The 22001-nt window shown below is 36.4% G+C and overlaps 1 protein-coding gene and 1 long non-coding RNA gene across 2 annotated transcripts; one reads left to right on the forward strand and one right to left on the reverse strand.

The window, feature by feature from the left end:
* Positions 1–651: 651 nt before the first annotated feature.
* Positions 652–9285, forward strand: LOC311089409. Its single transcript, XR_014607687.1, has 3 exons — positions 652–865; positions 5772–5958; positions 6063–9285. It is a non-coding gene; the product is annotated as an uncharacterized lncRNA (long non-coding RNA).
* Positions 2399–20422, reverse strand: alx4b (ALX homeobox 4b). Its single transcript, XM_084124080.1, has 4 exons — positions 19797–20422; positions 10835–11142; positions 5755–5883; positions 2399–4709 (listed from the first exon to the last, which is right to left on the reverse strand). The coding sequence occupies exons 1-4, from the start codon at positions 20125–20127 to the stop codon at positions 4392–4394; spliced, it is 1086 nt and encodes a 361-aa protein (XP_083980206.1). The 5' UTR covers positions 20128–20422; the 3' UTR covers positions 2399–4391.
* Between the last annotated feature and the right edge of the window lie 1579 nt (positions 20423–22001).

Raw genomic sequence — 22001 nt, forward strand, 5'->3', positions numbered from 1 at the left:
TATCAATGCAACCTGTTTTTAGCTTATATAACTAGCTCGTTAGCGAATCAAAAAATATATATTTTAAATTTACCAATATCAATATGCTAGCTTGATAGTGAGTACTAAAATACATCTTATTTGTTTATATTCATAAGCAATTAGCGTTAGATTTTTTTATTACATGTGATTCTGACATGATGTCACTACATGCACTGTGCTCCTTCCTCTCTGCTTGTCTCAGGTAAATAATGCGTCTTCAGCTCAGCGGTTGGAGTCGCGCGTTCATGTGTTTTGGGGGCGTGGCTTTGGAAGGAGCCCAGAAGGGAGGGGGTGGAGTGAATGGAAATAATGAACTGTCTTTAAAACAGTCCTGAGAGGTCTACAGACACTCGATTTTTATACTTTCTTTTTCAGAGTACTTACATTTTAATTATGTATTGATATGAACATAAAGTTTAAACAAATTTGAAAAAGAAGTTTTTTAGACCATTCCTACCTACCCTGCCTTTAAACAAGTGTTTATATTCATTAAATTCATTAAAAAGGGTCTGTAAAGAGGTGATGGTTCGACCGTTTCCCCCCTCCTCTTTACAACAAAGTGGTTCGGTCCAGGCAGCTATATCCGCTGTATTGATCTTTGAGCTGTCTTTTCTGCCTTTCTCCCGAACTGAGGTATGCTGTATTCCATGCTACCGATAAGTTGTTAGCATCGGTTGAAAATAAGTCACACACACGATGTTTAAGTTGTTTTTATTTATTTTATTCACAGATGTAAGATATGTATACAATATTTGGGAATGTTATTTTTTGTTTGGCAGTGTCACTGTGATTGAGCTGAAGCTGGCGTGACGGCCTGTTAATCAAAATATATTCTCTTATGCAGGTATGCATTGATAAACCCTATTTTTGTGTTTAAGTTTATATGATCGGGTTTCATGTTTAAGTGTATGGAGTTATTGCGTTTTTTATCCGTCTCTGTGCTTTCGTTTTATTTGCTTTTTCTTTCCTTGTGCTTCTTTTCCTTTTTCTGCCTTTCTCCCGAACTGAGTGTCACTGTGATTGAGCTGAAGCTGGCGTGACGGCCTGTTAATCAAAATATATTCTCTTATGCAGACCCAATCTGGCGCTCTCCTGTCGTTTTTGCACTGAATTCGCAACACAACGCAGACAGAAGCATACGGTTACACAAGGAAGATTTAAATCATGTGATATGGTGGATTAAACAGCCAATAAAATGTGTTTTCCAGGTATAGAACCTGCCTGACATATTTCACAGAGTTTTTTAATGCAGTGCTTTTCTCCTATTTTTTCCATTCTATCACCTCCACTTTTTCTAAGTCGTAAACTGCTTTATCTTTGTCTGCGTTTGGTTTTGTGTTTGTGCGTGTGAGATGGAGAGAGTTTAGCAAAGCCCAAGGGACTGAAATCCTGCCAGAAATGTAAGAAGAGCGAAGGGATCGGACCGTTCAGCGAGTGAGAAAGTAAAATGGGTTGTGCGAATGCCAGACATCTTCCCTGATGGATTTATTTGGGAGAAATCCAGGCTCATCTGGAAGGCTGTCAGGTCCCAGTGGAGGTTTTATTGGGTGACAAGCTTTGTGTTGGCTGTCTCCTTACAGCTCTGGATGCAGACCAAAACTGTTGCTCAACGCAGAAGACAAAGTTTGCTCCTTATTCCTGTGAAATATGCTGAACTCTGGCACTCAAGCCTGTGAAATGCTCATTTTATGTAGTGCATCCATTTTATCCAACAACTTTTAAGAATGGAATTAGGGACCACTGCCCTTTTCATGCTTTAAACACGACAAATAAGCAAAATTATTACAATCTATCACATTTCTGGCCGTCTGTTCAATTTCAATAGGCATCCTTGCCAATAGATGACCTTGACATGCAGGCACACACTTGAATTCCTCTATATGGCTATAAATATAATGGATTAAAATAGGACTGGAAAGTATAACTGTCTGGAATTGTCTTCTATCTAATTCACTGTTGTTGGGAACTGTATTTGCTGAATGTAAATCATTCTTCCTCTTTTCACACCCTTTCCCTGGTTCAGCTTCTTCTTTTTTAGCGATGTGAAACGTTTATTGAAATCCATGCAGTCCAATGATTAACTAGACTGTATTTTTAGGTTTTAGCCTATATTATACAGAAACAACTGCTCGAAAAGGGATGGTTTGAAATGACAATATTACACTTTTTGAGTTTAAAATGCAAACTATCTTCTCAAAGAAGAATAAAATAAAGTAGGCGTGTTTGTAACAGCTTTAAATGTCTTTAGTTGGTTGCAAGTGATCCCATAATCATTTTAATTCAGACACTATTATACAGAAACACCATGGATAAAATGCGTTGTATTTTGCAACAGCTTGTTATTGCCTGAATTTCATGAGACACATACAGTATAAACTTGTGCAGTATTCTCAGCACAGAATTTAATGATCATTTTTACAAAAGAAAATTAGTTATGTTATCAAGAATATCAATCAAACCAGCAAAATCACTCATTAAATCCAAACACACATAGTAAGCAAATCACCATATTATTAAAAGTGCATGCTGTACAAACGCAAAGAACTGATGATAATATATTTTAACTGCATGTCTCAGTAGTATTTAAACTGAGGAAGTAAGAGGAGCAAGAAAAAAACAGTTCTGCCCTCTCTGAATATACAACACACACACACACACACACACTGACCTCCCTCCGTTACATTCCGTCTCCAACATTCAGAAGTGGAAAGACCCATTGAGTTTTGAACGACGCTCTGGCTAATCTCAATCAGGAAGTCTGTAAAGTGCCTTTTTACAGGATGAGATTTTACTGATTTACAGAATCTTCATAAACGATTTAACATACTTTGCTATCTTGTTTTCGTTTAAACACGGTCTCATAAAATGGGACTAAAGGCCCTATAACTATAACAATATGGCGTTCTGCTAATTCTAAGCGTGCTGCAGTTTTGTCGTCTGCCACTTTAAATGCTCGAGCTCTTTCAGTGATTGGCTGTCAATGTTTTTATCGTTCATCAGCTGGGGGAAAATTGTTCTGAAAGTGATTCTAACGTTATCGGGTCTTTGTGCCGTTAACGTAGTTGTGGTCGTTATAGTTGGGGTCTAAACTCTGCAATGTTTAATTTCAGAACAATATCTTTAGTTGTCCTTAAAGTTATCGTCCTTGAGGGGGAGGGGCCTTAAAGGGATAGTTCACCCCCAAAAAATGAGAATTCTGTCATTAATATCTTCATCTTCGGAACACAAATAATGATCTTTTGAGAGTTTTCTGTCCCTCCATTGACAGCAACGCAACTACCACTTTGACTCATCATAAAGAGATCATAAAACTAATCCATATGAACTGAGCGGTTTAGTCCAAATTTTTTTGAAGAGACACAATCACTTTATATGATGAACAGAATAATTTTAGGATTTTATTCACATTAGTTTTACGATCAACATGAGGGTGAGCAATTAATGACAGAATTGTTATTTTTGGGTGAACTATCCCTTTAAGAGATCAATACAGTCATTGAATTTACCTATCTCAAAAACAACAAAAAATAATTGAGTTTGCAGCTCATTACTGGCGAAGAACCCTAACGGCACCAGACCTAGAGTCTCTTCTTCATATTTCATGATAACCAGAGTTCCGTGTTGAAAAGAAGCAGAGGTTTTGGGCGATGACCCTCCCTGCAGCGGGAGAAACTAGATCTTTTGCTGGTGCAAAGGAACTGATGGAGCCAGGAAATTAATGAAGTTAGGCTTATGTTCCAACCGATAGAGCGGCGTCCCGTTAACCCAAAACAAACACAACATTCCACCATTTATCTGGAAACAATGTCCTATTACCTCTGGTTTAGAGAATGTGGCTGTGATAAAAAGGGAGTATTTCTGGAGCTTGAGCTGGACAGAATCACCCTGTTTGGCATAGCAAAGACGAAGAGGACCAAATCTGGTACTTCATTGGCTATATTGGCTTCACTGGATCTATTGGATGGGAAGCACTTGTTCTGTATTCTGCTCAATCCTGACTGAATGGTTTAAGCCTAGTGCATAAGAACTGATGCTTTCTTCGCTCATTTAAATTTAATTTAATTTTGTTTTAAAATAGTGCATACTGATTTTTTTTCAATGATGATGCATGGGGATCAGTTTTATTTTGTATATTATATATTTTTCAGTATATGCAGTCTCTATTTTGAAACTGGCCCATCGGTTTCCACACAACTCCCACTGCACATCCACTTCCTCCAAAAATTCAAAATGAAATCTCCAAGTGTTTTAAAGCTTCGAGCCTCCATTTCTCATGTTCATATTGGCTCCAGATGGCATTACTTTCACCTCATTAGTGCTGACAGCTTAGGGCCGAGGTTGTCTGGTCTTCTGTGTCCCAGATGAAGGCATCATGTGGCCCATGTGATCGCGGCACTGTGCTCTTTCGCCTTCATGCGCAAGCTGGCGATGCTGGAGGATTTGCGATCTGGTTCGACGCTGAGATCAAAACCATTCATGGTTCCGCCCATTCCAGAGTTGCCAAAAAGACTGCCCATGTGTGTCTGTCCCATGTTCCCACCAGGGCTTGGCATCCCGAGGAAATCAGTCACGCCACTAGCGGAGTGAGGGTGAGGGCTCATGCAGGAAGATACAGAATCACAAGGAACCACACAGCCAGGCACTGGGGAGGCTGCACTGCTGCCACTCAGCCAAGATGGGTTCTGAATCTAAAGAAAAATACAAAAGAAATACACATATGTAATCCCGGTCCTACATTACATTAAAAGGGTCATCGGGTGCAAAATTGGTGTTTGCACATAAATTTGTCTTTGCAGTGTGTGGACACAACCACCATACAATGAAAAAAATCCATTCACTCCTTTTTTTTTAATCCTTAAAAAGCCTAAACACTCTCAATAATCAGGCCGTTTGGATTTTCTGAGCACTATGATGTCATAATGCTCATGCTCCGCCCACGACCACTGACGGACCGTCTCGTATTAGCATATTTCTGCCCTCAGCCATTCGACACGCCCCATGGAAGAGAGGGGTGGGGTGAGCAGTTGCTCATTATCATTTAAAGAGACATGCACCGAAACAGGTCACTGTGAACAAAGCTGAGGTGAAAAGGGTGTTTTACACAACCATTGAGGAATTTCAACCAAAGCATATTACAAACTTTACATGAACACCCAAAAGAGTCATACCAACTTGTGGAAAATGGGCATCCGATGACCCCTTTAAGTGTCTACTATGTACTAACATTTAAATACATAATTTGATACAATGCACTTATTGTGTAGGCTACATGTTTTACACTGTACTATATAAAAAAAAAAACAGGTCACAAAGTAATTCCTCAATAGAAGTACCTCCTCAAAGAGCATGCATTTTCAGATGCAGCCACTGTAAACTCAGAGTCACTGAATTGTTCACTCAACCATTTCTTTCAAAAACGCTTATCATTCACGAATGAAACAACTGTCTTTATGAGTGACTCACTGAATCATTCACTCCACCGATATTTTAAACACATTGATTCATTGTGTTGGATAATGCTTTCCTTTGGATTTTCTTTGGTGCAAAAACAAAGTAACTGTAAATATACTGTGTCTATAATGTAAGAAGCTAATTTAAAATTATTTTTCATTAAACTGCAATTTCAATCATGTTGTTGGTGTAAGATCAGCACAGCTGTGTTTTGGTTAAATACCATCTTAGTATTTGAATAGAAATCTACTGTATGATTGGTAGTACAGATTTTCCTTTTACCTGTGCGTAATTTTCAGGTCGTGTAAGAAGAGGAAGCTCATAGGCCGTTGAGAAGTGCGTCCGAACTTGCTGCATCTGACCAAAGCGTTCTCTCTTTCTCCATTTGGCCCGGCGATTCTGAAACCACACCTGTAGGAAATGAACCAAATATCTGATTATTTAAAATATCTATCTGCAAAATCCCAAGATTTGGAGGGAATACAGGTACAGGTTTTCTTCTGTAAAATCTTAATGCTATTTTTAAATGCCCTTCTCAATGCCCTTTATACACGGACCATTATTACTGAGAGCTGTATTTCTCTCTGTAGTGACTGAACTGAGCCCAAGCCAAAGCATAAATCGTGAGGCACATGAAAGCACTGCACGGTTCCTCAGTCTTTAATGTGCAGTCCTCACTGTATGGATTTGAACTCTCGCCTGCCAGCACAGGTTGGAGATCTGCACTTCTCAGTCTGTCTCCTCTCAGCCTCGCTCATGTCTGGAGCAGGTCCACCTCATCAATCACAGTGAGGCCAGTTCTGATCTTCTGGTAGTGCACCACCACACAAACCAACAACCCCAAACCACAGCTGCGTGCTGGCAGACCTCGACATGTGCTTTCATATTTTATGATTTGTAAATGCATGTAATTGGTTTAGAATGCAGTTTGTTGCTTGATTATTTTTTCAAATTTTTCACCGGATACAATATTTATTCTGTTGTTGCATTTACCTCATCTCATGCATTACTGACTTGTAATCTGTAAAGTCTGCAACAGACATGCACATGTTCAAATGAGACATTCCTAGTATTTATATTATAGATCTTTGTTTTTCCAATGTCAAGTTTCTCCCTCAGACATTCCCATCACTTCACAGTATATGACAGAGAATGTTTCTACACAAATGACAAAAAACACACATTTTTTAAAACGTCAGTTAAAAAAAGGCTCTGAGATGTTCAGATTTGTTGGACCAAATCACCACTGGACCAAACAAATAGGCTACTCATGGATTAGTCTCTGGTGTGTAATTTAGGAAGGAAGATGACTGTGTTTAAACAGTTATTGACTATTTCAAAGGGCAGTGTCAATCTGTCCCAACCACTGAGATAAACTTGGATTGTGAGGTGTATCCCTGTCCAATCACATTACAGTTTCCATAAGCCCCAAGAGCCCCAGACATATTATGGAAGGGTAACAGAATATGGAGCACTGAGTTCACATGAATGGGGAACCTTAAAAAGGTACAAAAGATACAATGCATTTAAACTTATGTTACAAAATATATTGCTTGAAATAGCTTCAGTTGTCCTATAGAGGCCAATTGTATACAAAGTAATTTGATCGTTCAGGCCGATGTCATGGCCTGCTCCTGACCTCCAAGTGCCATTATGATCATGTCATCTGTTTTGAGAATCTTTGTAATTTAATCCCTGTCTCTTTGGACGTTTATATTGTTTTTCCTTGGTCTACGAAATTATGAGTAATCAGAGATAACGACCAATGATCAATGAACCGAGCAGCATCTGTATTCTTATAGTTTATGTTGTTCCTCTATGTATGTTTTGAAGATAAATTGAAGGACAATGTACACGGTAAATGCTATTTTACAATAACTTTTTCACCGCCAGCATTTTTTTTATCTTTTTTTTTTTTTTTTTAAGTTGCCATCCTTTTTTAAAAATCATTTTCACAAAATTTTCATGGCTCCCAGAATGTTTTGTTGTATGAATATATGAACATGCAATATATCAAAAGAAAGAACTGAGGCTCTTCTTTTAAACAAAACAAAACAAAAATGTTTTATTCTAGCTTCATGCGTTCTTTTTTTGAAAAACACTTGAAGTTTGAAAATCTTTTTTTTTTTTTTTTCAAAGACTACTATGTGCGAAAGCAAAGCTTTGTTTCTGCTTTTTTTGCATGCGTTTTGATCAGGAGATTCTGTACTCTTTCAGAAGATGCGTAATATCGCCCCCTACCGTATAACAGTGAAAACACTGAAAGCCGAAACATTCTGTTGATGGCGGGGAAAGGGTTAAACATTTAGGGCACGTTTACACAACAACAATATACTAAAAAAGGAAAAGTTTTTTCTTTGCATTTTACGCATACAGACAACAACATTGTCAAAACAATCTCCGTTCACACGGATCTGCAAAAAAGACTAAAACCGCTGCATCATTCATGCCAGGCCAGTAGTTGGCGATGTCACTTAGTAAACTAGACGCCAACAGACTGAACATGTATGCATTTGCATGACGTCACAGTTTTCACAAATCCACGTTTTTGTGGTTTACACAGAGATGATAACCGTATTGTTTTCAAAAACGTGCACTTTGAAACCCATTTTCAAAAGTTAGCTTTTTCAGGCCCCCAAAACACTGTAAAAAAAAAAAAAAAAAAAACATTTTTAGTTGAAGACCACTACGTTTAATAACTAATCTAAACCAGCTGAGCAGACTGCAAGGCATTAAATTATAGACAAAAATAGGTATTCGTAACAATTTTGGTGGCTAATTCATATAAATTTAACGATCTTATTAATACATTTTAGTACGTAATTACGACATTTTATCTTACAATTCAGACTTTATTTTTCACAATTCCGAGTTTATATCTCACAATTTTGAATTGCCCATTTATTTCCCGCAAAAGTGGGTTTATATTTAGCACTTTTGATTTAACATCTTACAATTCTGACTTTTTCCCCAGAATTCTGAGTTTACGCCTTCTGCATCTTTCTGGGTTTTTTTGTTTTTTTTCATCATTCTCTTATGCAAACTTTCTCCTTTGCTCTTTCTATTCTTCAAACTCAAATTCTGAAGGGAGGATGTTAGAAAGTGAAAGAGGAGAATGTTCAGGCTGGAGTTTGTTTACATTTCATGTTTAATTTCCTGACGCCTAAGCCCCCGGCTCTCCAGAGCTGCCCCCTCTGACCTCTCAGAGACCCACAGACGAGAGCAGGGGACCTTTGTGCAGATCCACAGACACACACACACTCTAAGGACACTCATAATGCAGAAGTGCGTCACTTACACATATGCGCTCACATAAGGTTTTGAGCATGAAAAGATACCAAAATATATTCCAAATGCAAGTATGTCCCGACCCGAGGACTAAAACTTTATATGATGTCATCCAAAACATCCTCTGTTACAGTGTGTTGAGGGAAAAGGTCCTGTTTGATAGAGAGAGCAGAGCAACAGCGCTGGGGAGGAAAGCGATCATCACAATTGCGTATGTCTGTAGGTATGTTTTTGAAAAACGGGTTGAACCCTGTAGTCGCTCAACAGAGTCTGCACTGTGTTGTCAGCCTAGGGGTAATTAGACTCATGTGTGTGTGACTCAGAACGAATGCAGTTACTCCACTGTACCTTCAAAACATGGCCAGGTTCCTGACGATGCCTCATTCTCTGCGTGGAAATTGATTATGGCATCTCAAACTGTGTTTTCTTCAACTGCCAGAGAACGTGTGTGTTTTTTCTCCCTAACTCTTCTTAACATCTTTAAACACTGTGCTGTAGAGAGGTACATTAAACATGACTAGAAGTTTCGAACAAAATGTGTGGGTCCAACTTCTCTGTCATGATGTGAGAATTGAGATCTGTGTTATGCACAGCAGACACTACTGTTCTTTTTAGCAGAGCAGAATCTACTGACTTGGGCGGGAAACCTGTGGAATTCTGAGGAATAGATTTAAAAAATGGGCAAATTTATTAAAGGGATAGTTCACCCAAAAATGAAAATTCTGTCATTAATTACTTTCATGTCAAACACAAGACTTTCGTTCATTTTCGGAACACAAATGAAGATCTTTTTGATGAAATCTGAGAGTTTTCTGTCCCTCCATTCCCTCTGTCCCTCCACTGACTCCATTCCCCTCCCAAAATAATCCATATGTCTAGTTCAAATTATCATATATATGTGTGAATAAAAGCCTAAATTCAATCTGTTCATCATATAAAGCGATCGTGTCTCTTCAGAAATTTTTTAAAAAATGAACAAAGATGATCTTCATTTGTGTTTCATGTGTGTTTGGAACGACATGAGGGTGAGTAATTAATAACAGAATTTTTATTTTTGGGTGAACTAACTCTTTAAATGGAGCTACTAGTAAATACACACTATTAATTTAAAAAGAATATTACCAAATTATTATTAATAATAATAATTATAATTTTACTACTACCACCAATACTACAACTACTACTAAAAAAAAATATATATATATAAAACTGTAAAGTATTATCCATCCAACCATTCTCCAAACCATTTGTCCTCTGTAGGGTCATAGGGAGCCTATAAAATATTAATAAAAGTGTAAAATATAATTTCAATATATCATTGTATGATTTTATATAATGTCATAGGCTATATTAATCATTGTGGTAATATTTGAAAATAACAATAATAATAATAACAATTAAAATATTATATTATTAAACATATGAACTAATTTTGAATATAATATTGTATAACTTTAATATATTAATAAATATATTAATCATATATTAATAAAAGTGATCATGTTTTATTGTTCATAGAAGTAGTTAGGGGGTGCGTTTACACAACAACGATGCACTAAAAACGGAAAAGTTTTATCTTTGCGTTTTTCACGGACAGGAAACACAGATCCCGTTCACATGGATCTGCAAAAATTACGCTGAATTTAATTAATTTTAATAGAAAACGCTGTATTCTGCTGTCAGGCCAGTAGTTGGCGATGTCACTTTGTACAGAAACATAATACACACGCGCATGACACATTTTCACAAATTCACGTTTTTGTAGTTTACATTGAGACAATATCAGTATCTTTTTTTAAAAAGTGCACTTTGAAACTCGCTTTCAAAAGTTATCGTTGTGGTGTAAATGAATGGCCAAAACACATTGCCATGTTTAGTTGAAACCGGTGTCATGTAAACAGCTCCTGAATCATTATTTTTGTAGTAACTCACAACCAGCTGCAAATGTTGTATATTGAAAATGAACATTCTAGGTTATTTAATTTCTAACTACCACAGCTCTTCTGAAGCGTGTATGAATCTCAAATATATTCGAATGTAATTCACAAAGTAAAGACGGGACGAGCAGGCTTACCTGCACCCGTGCCTCTGTGAGATCCGTCCTGAGGGCCAGCTGTTCGCGGGCGTACACATCTGGGTAGTGTGTCTTCTGGAAAACCTTCTCCAGCTCCTCCAGCTGATAGCTCGTGAAGGTGGTGCGGTTCCGTCTCTTCTTGCCTTTATTGCTCTCAGCCTCACACTTGTCTAGAGGACTGCCGAGCTCAGGGCGTTCTGCTTGACCTTTGACCCCGGTGTCTTTCAGATTGATGTAACTACCATCCATACCTGTAGGATCGGCAGATTGAGGCATCTCTGTGTCCGTCAGTCCAGTGCCATCTTTACCTGGAAATATTGAGGAGAAAGAGGGTTTACGTTAACCTGTTTCTCAACCCATTACAGACAAGGAACGTATCTGAAGTGAACATGAGAACACAACATTCACACTGTAAAAAATAATTCTGTAAAAAAACGGTAAACTACTGGCAGCTGTGGTTGCCAGCATCATACTGTAAAAATACGGTATATTACTGTTTTTGAAATTAACAGCTAAATACCGTTTTGTCAGCTGCAGTATAAAACTGTAATTTAACAGCATATAGATGTTTAAACATTAACAGTAACACACCGTATTTTTATGGTATGATGCTGGCAACCACAGCTGCCAGTAGTTTACCGTTTTTTTACAGAATAATTTTTTACAGTGGAGGAAAATTTAGCAAGGATATTGATTTCAACAGTCTTTATTTTACTAAACATAGCAACAACACACTGGAAATCTACAGTAGAACCGCTAAACAAACCAACTTTCACACAGACAAGGACTGACAAAACTGAACTGAAAAAAACAGGCTTATATAGACAGGTTAAATGAGATAATTAACAGGACACAGGTGAATAACTAACTAAAAAAAAAAACATGGCAACAAATGATGAGCGGGAAAATAGGGAACAAATGAAACACAACATATGAGTCCCAGAGAGAACATAACCGTTACACTCATCTACTCCTATACGAATATTCTTTATTTCATCATAAAGAGGGTTCTGTTGTCACTTTACATTTCAAAGCCTTCTAATGTGCAACAAGCCTTTCTTTATCTCAGATGAAAATATGTTTTCAGGTTGGATGCCTGAATCAGTATCTTCTCTTGGTGAAAGTACAAACATGCCCAGATTGAAAGTAAATAATCATGCCTGTTCAATGCACACTGACTGCACTGAGGTCTCAGTTCACCATCTTTCCAGCTGTCAGAGTTATACTGGTGATATAGTCTCGTTTTAGAAACTTTTTTCTGCTTATGTTTGAGCCAATAAACCACACAAGCAGTGTGTTGTCTGTTCATTTTATCTCTTGATGTACTTTGCAGGATGCATTCAAGTCAAATGTTTAATAGTATTAGGCCTATGTATTAATTGACATTCTATTTTTTTTTTTAAATAAAATGGCAGACTCCTATTGCTCCAATTTCATAGATAGCATTTTATGTATTCCAAATTAACCCAGTTAGTTAGTTTTCACACTTTTTGCAGAATTTGATCAAATTACAGCTTGATTGGAAATGATGCACAATAAAACTATTAAAATTACATTAAGTGTCTTTAACTACTACACTCAAAAAAGGCCTACATTTAAATTGTATGTATTTGAATTGCATATAAAATTTCCATTTATTTGGATTACTGTCTTAAAATAATAACAACAAAAAAAACTTAAACTTAATGTGATGCATATTTGTCAGCCATAAAAAAAATTAAACAGGTAAGATTTCTGCACTCCAAAAATAGCAGAGTTTTTTTTTATTTAAATAATTGTATTTTCAAAATGCTTTTTTTTTTATTGCTTAGAAACAGCATAAAGCTGCTCCCTGTGAAAATGATAAAAATGTATTCAGTTAAAAAGTATGAAGATGGTTAATATATAGTTGTAAGACACGCAATGTTCAGTTAGTTCAAATGTATGAGATAAAAAAAATTGGATTTACTTATATAAATATATAAAACTGGTTATTGTGAATTTAAAACACAGTTTATTAGTACTATTAAAGAAATCAATCTGTTTCATTACGACTAACAAATTTGCATAACATTAAGTTTATTAGTTTAAGTTAAAACTGTATAATCCAAATGGATGGAAATCTTATATTTTATATTCAAATACATAAATCTTAAATTTAGGTCTATTTTTTTCTTCTGTAGTATCATTTAAATTAACAGTTGTTACAATGTTACAGTAAACAGTTAACAATGCACTTATTTTGTCCATATATATTTTTAAATTGTATGTATTTAAAAAATACCAGCATGTAATTAATTGATGAAATTACATCTATAATTACAGTATTGACCCTTTTTCTACCCTTTAACCTCTTTTAAACCCTCACCTATATCCCATCTCAAACGTGTTTTACAATACATCATGAACAAAATAAGTACCTTTTTTTTTAAATAAGTGCATAAAGACGCCTGATATAATCTGAGATCAAATATTCTGTTCACAAGTGATATTAACCTTGATTTTTCTTTATGTTTCATCTCATGCTCCTCGCTCACACTGTTGCCTTGCTACAGTCTAACTCTAAACTAAAACTTAGACAACACAATTAAGGGGTAGTCATCATTTGTATAACTACATATATAAATAATTTTCACTCTGAAACTTTTCAAATGGTTTGTTTATTCCATGCTGTATTACATTAGAGTATTAAAATGTAATAATATTTTGCGATAACTGTTGCTCAGTCTCTGTGTTTGGCAGAGATATAATCATAATTGCTGTGGTGAGCACTTTCAGTCCCACCCTGCTGTCTTTCCTTGGCTTTGAACCCTATGTTATGCTGAATCTGCGTACCACCACATTTTTTAAACAGTGCCATTGCATGTTTAGCATTTTAAAGCCAAAGCTCCTTGGTTTTGGCTGCAATTTTCGCATTGACAGCAATAGTCTGGGTTGATCACTGTCCAAATGTTTGGGGATTTAAGCAATGCTCTGTGTTTTTTCTGCTTGCCATTTAGAACGCAGAATCTAACCAATGGCATGGAGATATACATTTTATCAGATACAGTTCTTAAAAAGAAAGCACTGTTAATTTAAAAAAAATAAACTTTTTCCACTTGATATATAACAGCACTTTTTGATGCAATATTCCCCACCTCTTGACTTGGCTTCATTGCACATTACTCATTGTCATTTACCAGATGCCTTTCGCCACAGTCACTTACAGCACACAAGTCAGAGGCTTTATATTTTGCTCAAGGGCTCACTAAAGCTCCTGATCACCTCCTGAAGATCTAACCGGGAAGGGCATCACGCCCAGATCCACTTAACATTACATTACATTTATGCATTTAGCAGATGCTTTATCCAAAGCAACTTATATTGCATTTAAAGTGTAACTTCGCCGATTTTCAACCCGCTTCGTATTGTTACAATGTCAGTGGTATATGTAAATGAACAAAGTTTGCTTGTTTTCCCCCTCCATTTGGCCTAAAACACAGCTCGTGGTCATCTAGTTTGAAATGTTAACTACAAACACAAAGATTTTTCAGATTTATTTACTCCATGTTTACAATTATGTGCAGCACTGCCTATAAAACGCTGGATCCTTCACTGGAAACTGAATCCTCACTCCCGCTAAACGTTTACTCTTTGAATTCTTGCACCCGGGAACAATACAAGTCAACAGCATTATGACTAAAAGTTTGCTAAGAAGTATTTCCTACTAAAGCAAGGCAGTATTTGACTCTGGTAAGCGTATCAGACTGGTGGGAGTGGCCTTGGACAGCAACATGCCCAGTGCATTGTGGGTGTTGAAGTTTTCCTATCTGGCAAAAGGAAAGAAGCAGCCTTTTTTCTCTGGTCAGCTATAGGCAGACAAGTTTTATTGAAAGCTCATTTTGCCAGCGGTGAAGTACCCCTTTAAGATATACAATTCATCAAGTGCATGCATTCCCTGGGAATCAAACCCATGATCTTGCATGGCTTTGTTGGCACCATGCTCTACTATTTGAGCTACAGGAATAACTACTATCAAACCTTCATGCTCACATCCAAACTACACATTCAAAATCAAGGTTCTAAATGGGGTTTTCATTACAATGCAATAGAAGAGCTTTCTAACATTTTGGGTTCCTCAGAGAACTTTTCTTTCAATAACTATTTTTTTCTTAGTGTAAAGAATTTCCATCAAGAACGTTGATGGTTAACAAAAAACGGTTATTCTTGAAGAGCCTTTTGTCCATGGTTGTTAAAGGTTCTTCACGGAACCATCAATGCCAGTAAGAATCTTTATTATTAAGAGCATACACTCTTAAAAATTAAGGTTCCAAAAGGGTGTTTATGCAATGGAAGAACCATTTTTGTTTCCCCCAAAAAACTTTCAGTGAAAAGTTTTTAAAATAACCTTTTTTTCCTTTTCTTAGAGTGACATTTTTTTAAAAAAAATCTAAAGAACCCTTTTCCACTATAAAATGGAATGGAAAGAATCCATGAATGTTAAACGTTCTTCATGCAACTAAATATGCCATTTTTAAAGGACCTTTATTTGCTGAGGACATACTAGCAAATTGCCCCTCTGGAAACAAATCTAATAATGTAAATATCACATCTTTTGCACAACTACTTCAGTACTGATATTGGCATTGCAAAAGCCCTCCGGCCTAGAAACATATACCAGAATTCTCCTTTCTGTAATCCGGTGTTTACAGTAATACCTCTTTTGTAAATCAAAACACTCCCCTGAGAACACTGACTATATCCTGAAGGATTTGAATTAGCAGAGGTCAGATTCTTACTAGGAACGGCAATTTAATCACTGCAAGAAACAAGGAGAAAAACATCAAGGTGTAACTGAACTAGCTGTAAAGCAGCAGGGCACCCATTGCTTTTACAGAATCTGATGGTTTGGGTCAGCTCCAGATAAATCACACTGTAAATCATCCAGTGTCATCCAGTGACCTTCATGTAATTTAATAATGAATAATGCCATTCAGTTCAGCAAATGAGCAAAAGAGCAAATTTGATGTTAACCAACAAGTTACACTTAAAAGTAAAGTTTCCAAAAGGGGGGTTTGCAGCGATGCCATGGAAGAACCATTCTGGATCCCCCAATGAACCTTTCAGTGAACAATGCTTAAAATAATCTTTTTTTTCTTAATGTGAAGAACATGTTAAGAATCTAAAGAACCTTTCTCCACAATAAAAAGTGTTTTATGCAGTTGAAATGTTCCACGGATATTAAAGGTTCTTCATGGAACCATATGGATGCCAATAATGAACCTTTATTTTTAATAATGAAATATTCTAATCTAAGTTCTAGCAGTTGGGCTCCAATTGTAAAATGTTAAGCAATTCATTGAGCATTTAAACTTTTAATTCTGAGGAAAATTTACTCGATACTGTGCGTTGAAGATACAGGTATCTGTGCAGAAGCAAAGCTTTCAAGATGTTCTTGTGAGAAGATCAATGCCTAAAAGCCGCACAGGAATGTGGATTCTGTGGGAAACCAGGACAGTGTTTCCGTTCAATCTGAGCTCCTGAAAAATGACCTCACACATGACTTCCATACTGCAGAACTCAGCCAGTTTTCTGTCTCCAGGATTTCACTCCCATACGCTCACTATAATTTAAAATAGCTCATGGCGAGGATGTAAACATTCTCTTCATGGCATGCAATGAAGAGTAGGTATTTTACTGAATTTTTACAGCAACCTGTACAGTCTAGGCCATGGTATTAAAAAAATCTATATATATATATATATGGTTTTAATAGGTTTTTGTACATGTTGATATGTTCAGTGTTGATTCAGTTCTGTTCAATAACTGTAAAGTTCAAGAATTATGAGTTCAATTCATCTATAAAGCAGCTCTAGAGAAAAAAGTGGTCATCATCCAGATTGTTCTCATCCAATATAGTGTCAGTGCAGTCATATCAATAAGATTGCTAATTATTAAGTGTCCCCAACTATAAGCAAGCCAAAAGGCGACAGTGGCAAGGTGATAGAAATAGAGACCAGGCTCAGTCAGAGGACCAGTTTTCCTTTGGCCAAAAGAACCAACATGGTGTGGTTTAATTCCAGACTGCATCACAAGTCAGATTGTTGATTGATATTTCATCCAGTTCTCCTTGAATATCGAGTATTATGGCAGCATTTGGTGGCAAGGACGAGCAGCACACACTTTATTCTCTCACATTAAATATTTTGCCCATGATGCAACACCTCTGAAATCTGTTATCCACACAATTAACTACCAAACCATGTGTAATCATATGTGTAAAACCTTCAAGTCTCGCTAGATACTTAATAGCTGACCTTAATATCCCATCAATTGTTGAATGCTGGTTTATTTGCACATGTCATTTTGTAAGGAAAGGTTATGTAAACCAGTCAGGGTTTGTCATTTTCGGCCTCCCAGTGGCACTGATGGTGCTGAGCATAAACGCATGAATGATATCTCTGGGACTCCATATACCACACATCTGCCTCTGAATGATGTATTTCCAATAATGTATCCAAATTAAAACTAATTTTAAATGCACTGTGAGATTACAGCATTTGTTAAGGAATAACCCTAAGTTGTATCAATGCAATTAGACTGGTGAGTTTAAATAACTATAAGTCATGTGCAAGGTTTAATTAGAAATGTTGCGCTCTTATTGTTTTTAACAGTTCACACCCGTGACGAATCCACTTTGTTACTGACTCTGTAATTTTCCTGGGTTCTGATTGGCTGGAAAGAGCAAACCACCCTCTTATATTTTGGATCTAATCGCATAACAAGTTTAAAACCCACACTTGAAAAAGTGTTAATTTGAGTCAGAGCACATACTTCTCTCTGTGTTGAATAGTGGATGAAAAGCGATTTTCGGCTTCCCGATGTTCTCCGACTGGTCAGTCAGGCTCGATCTTACCCTTGACCATGGTGTGGGAACCAGTGTTCATTCTCCTCAAACCACAGAAACGCTCTATAAGTAGCACTGTCTGTGTCTGTGCATCATAATATGCCCATGAAAGGAATTATTGGTGATTATCCTGTGTCTTCTGCTGACTATTTGACAACCTATTTTTTTTGTTGTTGAAAATATTAAAGTATTATGTCCAGTTGGACTGCAATGATCATTTATAGCCCTAATTATCAACTGATTTAGAGCATTAATTAAAAACAAATTATTATTTTTTTCATACAAAAATCTTTATTTTTATTTTTAATGAATCTATTTATTAAAACACCCAGTAGCAATGCTTGCTAAATAGAGTGAACTGTATGCTTAAGAAAGTTTAAAGATCTGATAATTGTTTTAGCCTGTCCTATGTATATTGTTGTTTTTTCAAATCTGATTATTATTACAGAACACAATAAACATTTGATATATGCAAAACGAGCTCTTGAATAATAATAAGAGTGAAAGCTCTTTTTGAAAAAAAAAGAGTTGTATTATTTATTTATTTAAAGGGGATTCCGAATAATAATCTGGGTGCATGCTAATTTCCCAATGACTTTCAATATAATTAATCACAGTGTAATTCTTTTTAAAGCATTTGTAAATTGTAATTAAATATAAGCTAAGTTTTAAAGGTCCTGGTAGACAATGAGTAAAGTTAGATACATCATTTTATTAGGCTAATTCTGTATGTATTTATTAAATCACGTCAAAACAGCCCATTCATTTTTTTTAAATCTTATGTTTTTGTGACACAACTTCGTTTTTGGTTGTCGTCATAAACAGACAGTTCATAAATTGTAATATTTATATATATAGCCTGAAGATACAGTCGGTGTCTATTTTCACTGGCCTGCGATCAGGCATCGTAAATAGCCCTTGCCTGATTTACAACCACAAAGATGGATTTTCATGCCACTGTTTGAAAGTCAGAAGACGATGATTATATTTTTATTCGTTTTGTGCATATGGCAACATCTGTAGGTCTGTTCATGACTTCTGCTTTGATTGTTTATGAGTAAGAACATTTTAATTTTCGGCAACGTAAGGTCAACGTAAAAGTATTAGATGTGACAAATAACAGGCGAGAATGAGTGTGGATTTAGGCTCCAGCCTTCAGAAAGTGCCTGAACGACCAGCCGATAAATCACACTGATGATAGGCGAAGGCAAAGTCTATTGGTAATATACACGAATGAATAAATGAACCAGGCCTAATTATCTTTAACATTTATTAAGTGAATTTACGCTTCCTCGTTTGCAGTTCATTGCATTAAAGTCATTGCATTAAAGGCAGAAAAGTCATAATTCTATCATCCTAAAACACACAAAAATTGTGAGTTTATTACAAATCTTTTATTCGATTTAATAAATGCAAACAATGTAATGTGGATTATTATTGTATAATTATTTATTATTATTCTTTACAAAAATCTTACACATTTTTACGATTAAATTAGACGGCTGCGAAATAGTATTTTTTGCGGATACTTTTAGTTTTGGCTATGATCTTTCAATTTTATTTGACAGTCATTCTGGCTAAATAACTAACGTAATTAAGTAAAATATTATAATTGTTCAAAGTTTCAACTTTCTTTATCAATAATTTAAAAAGTGGTCGAAAAGTGCAAAAAGAACTTGTGACTTGGATTTTAGGCTCCTTAAAAATGTAAAGCATGTAAAACGTAATTTTGGTATTTCTGGTACGCTCAGTTAGGGTTAGGGTTTAGTTTAGGGTTAGTTACCTGTAATTATGCATTATTTACTGTAACTAGGCTAAGTAAAACGTGTAACTACGTCACCTTAAAATAAAGTGTTAGCCTACCGTAATTGTTATCGAGGTGAGAAGTGCATATGAACTAGAACAAATGTGAGAGCAAATTGAAGCTTATAAAGCTTAGGCTACTCATTAAAGGCCTCCTTTTACTCTCAACCTGGAGATGTTCTGACACAATGATCAAATACACTGACATCCTAAACATAAGGTGGAAATTGAATCATGTTAACTGTATGTCACCTCTGGAGATATGATAAATGAAATCTACATGATGCCACTCACCATAGCAAGAGATGAGCGCGCCGTCCTGTAGTTTGCTGTCTTCAGTGGGACTTTTGCATGTGGGTCTCTGCATGAACAGATGGTACTTGCTGTACGGGCTCTCGGCTGAGCTTTCCTCCAGTGAAGGACACTCCTGCTGGAAGGGACTCCTTGGCTTGTCCCCGTAAGCTTGACCTTTGGCGGGCAGAAAAGTGGGACTGTATTTGGAGTCGCTCGGCTGGAACGTCCTGTAAGGATTGGCCTGCTGGACTCTCCCTTGCCCTGACGATGGGGGATAATATGAATCCATGGAGGTCATATCGCAGTATGAGACGCACGCATCTGCGTTCATACCGACAAAAAACAGACGCAAAATAACCTAACTTTTTTTTTTCTTTCTCGGGTAAATCTAAACGTCACCCTCGCTCGAGTCTCCTCTCATTCACATACGGCCATGCACTTTCTCTCACACACACACACCAGGGCGACAGCTGGAGTTGGTTAAAATGATTCAGATGTTTTCCAGAGACTAGGCAAAGGCAAATGCTAAAGCGTCTTTAGGGTTAAGAGGAGAGAGAGAGAGAAATGCATGAACGGAGGATGATGTCCTGGTGTCCACTGGTCCCATCATGATAAGAGGTCAGATCGTGGGGCACAGGAGCTTTTCCCTCGAACTAACACGTGAGAAACACAACGCATGACATTAATGAAGCCTAATTTAAGACCCAACTGACAGAATAGCGCGAAAATAGAGCAAGCAAACATAATAGGCCTTCATAATACACAAACGCATCATTTTAAACGAAAATATTTCAGAAAAGAATCATTATTCAGTCAAATGGTTCAATTTTCTGTTAAAGGATGTTGAACAATGTCAGTGTAAATTAGTGTTTAGTTAATAATAACCTTTGAAAACATTGATTATTGTGCCTTAAAATAAATAAAAGTAAAAAGTGTGATTTGTAAATGTTTTGTAATTGTGCAAGTTTACTATTTATTAGTTTCATTATGCATTTTCCAACATGGACTTTGTCATTGAACTGACTCAAGCTAAATAATGACTGCTTGTAGCTAAATTGAACTCATTTCATAATTGATGAACTTTACACAGTTATTGAACTGAACTGAATCAACATGAACTGACCTGAGCTGAATAATAACACTATTGTCTTCTGCTGCTTTACAGACGAATTTAAATTTGTCTCTCATATTTGATGGTTTATTGGATTACTGCTTTGTGCTTTGAATCGGTTTTGTATAAAGCTCTGTATAAATAAAGGTGACTTGACTATTTCAATTAATTACTGTTCACTGGGCTAGTTGTTATTCAGATAGGGAAAAGTTGCATTCTGAGTTGTAACACCATCAGCTTAACCAATTACAAATGAGTTACAAGGGTGAAAACATTGTCATACATGACCACTAACCACCTGAGGTCACAGCTGTCTTGAGTCTTTTGTTTGCATGTTTTTATTAAAGTTTGTATATGTATTAATCAAATGTGCAAATGTTTTAATATCACAAGTCATCCAAATAACTAACACAATAGTGAATGCATGCAGCTCTGACAGCTACAGCTGACCAAAACTGCAGCAGCGAACAGTTTAAGCTGTGCTATTTCTGCAAAACAATCCAACAATTTCACATTTTCTCACACAAATAATACAATTTCCACTGGCATATGTATGCTGTAGCCTACGGGCTCTCGGCTGAGCTTTCTTGCAGTGACGGACACTGCTGGAATGGACTCCGCGTCCATTTTGTCACACATAATTTTTAAGTATAGATGAGGAATAGGCTATATGTGACATAATATACGTGAGGTAGAATAAATTACATGTGGTGTCTCCAAATAGGCCTACATCTTTTTGAACAGAAACACATCAATTATGTTTCCAATAGAAACAAAAAAATCTTATAAGTTGGGGTATTCATGCATGAATATGGCCACGTACACACAGTAACATTTCAGGAGTGACAACTGCATTTAAATACAGGAGTGAATCCTCTAAACTATATCGTAAACTAATTTTTGACAAAAGTAACATTACAAAGACTCGTAATGTTCTGCAATTTTAACTAAACAACCATTTATGAGGTGTCATGTTATGCTTGTAAAAAGGCTGCTTCACGGAGTGTTGCCATGTCCACTTATTATAAGTGTTGTTTAGGTTTGGTTCATAAAGCGATCAAGTTTATGGGGATATTAAAGTGGGTAGGTGTGAG

The sequence above is a fragment of the Abramis brama genome (genome assembly GCF_963993115.1).
Source record: "Abramis brama genome assembly, chromosome: 9".
NCBI classification, from domain to species: Eukaryota; Metazoa; Chordata; class Actinopteri; order Cypriniformes; family Leuciscidae; genus Abramis; species Abramis brama.

Coding starts and splice junctions, on each gene's coding strand:
- alx4b (XM_084124080.1), bottom strand. CDS start 20,127: ATGAACGCAGATGCGTGCGTCTCATACTGCGATATGACCTCCATGGAT. Junction 5,884..10,834: donor TCACAGAGGCACGGGTGCAG/GTAAGCCTGCTC, acceptor CATTTCCTACAG/GTGTGGTTTCAGAATCGCCG. Junction 4,710..5,754: donor GACCTGAAAATTACGCACAG/GTAAAAGGAAAA, acceptor ATTTTTCTTTAG/ATTCAGAACCCATCTTGGCT.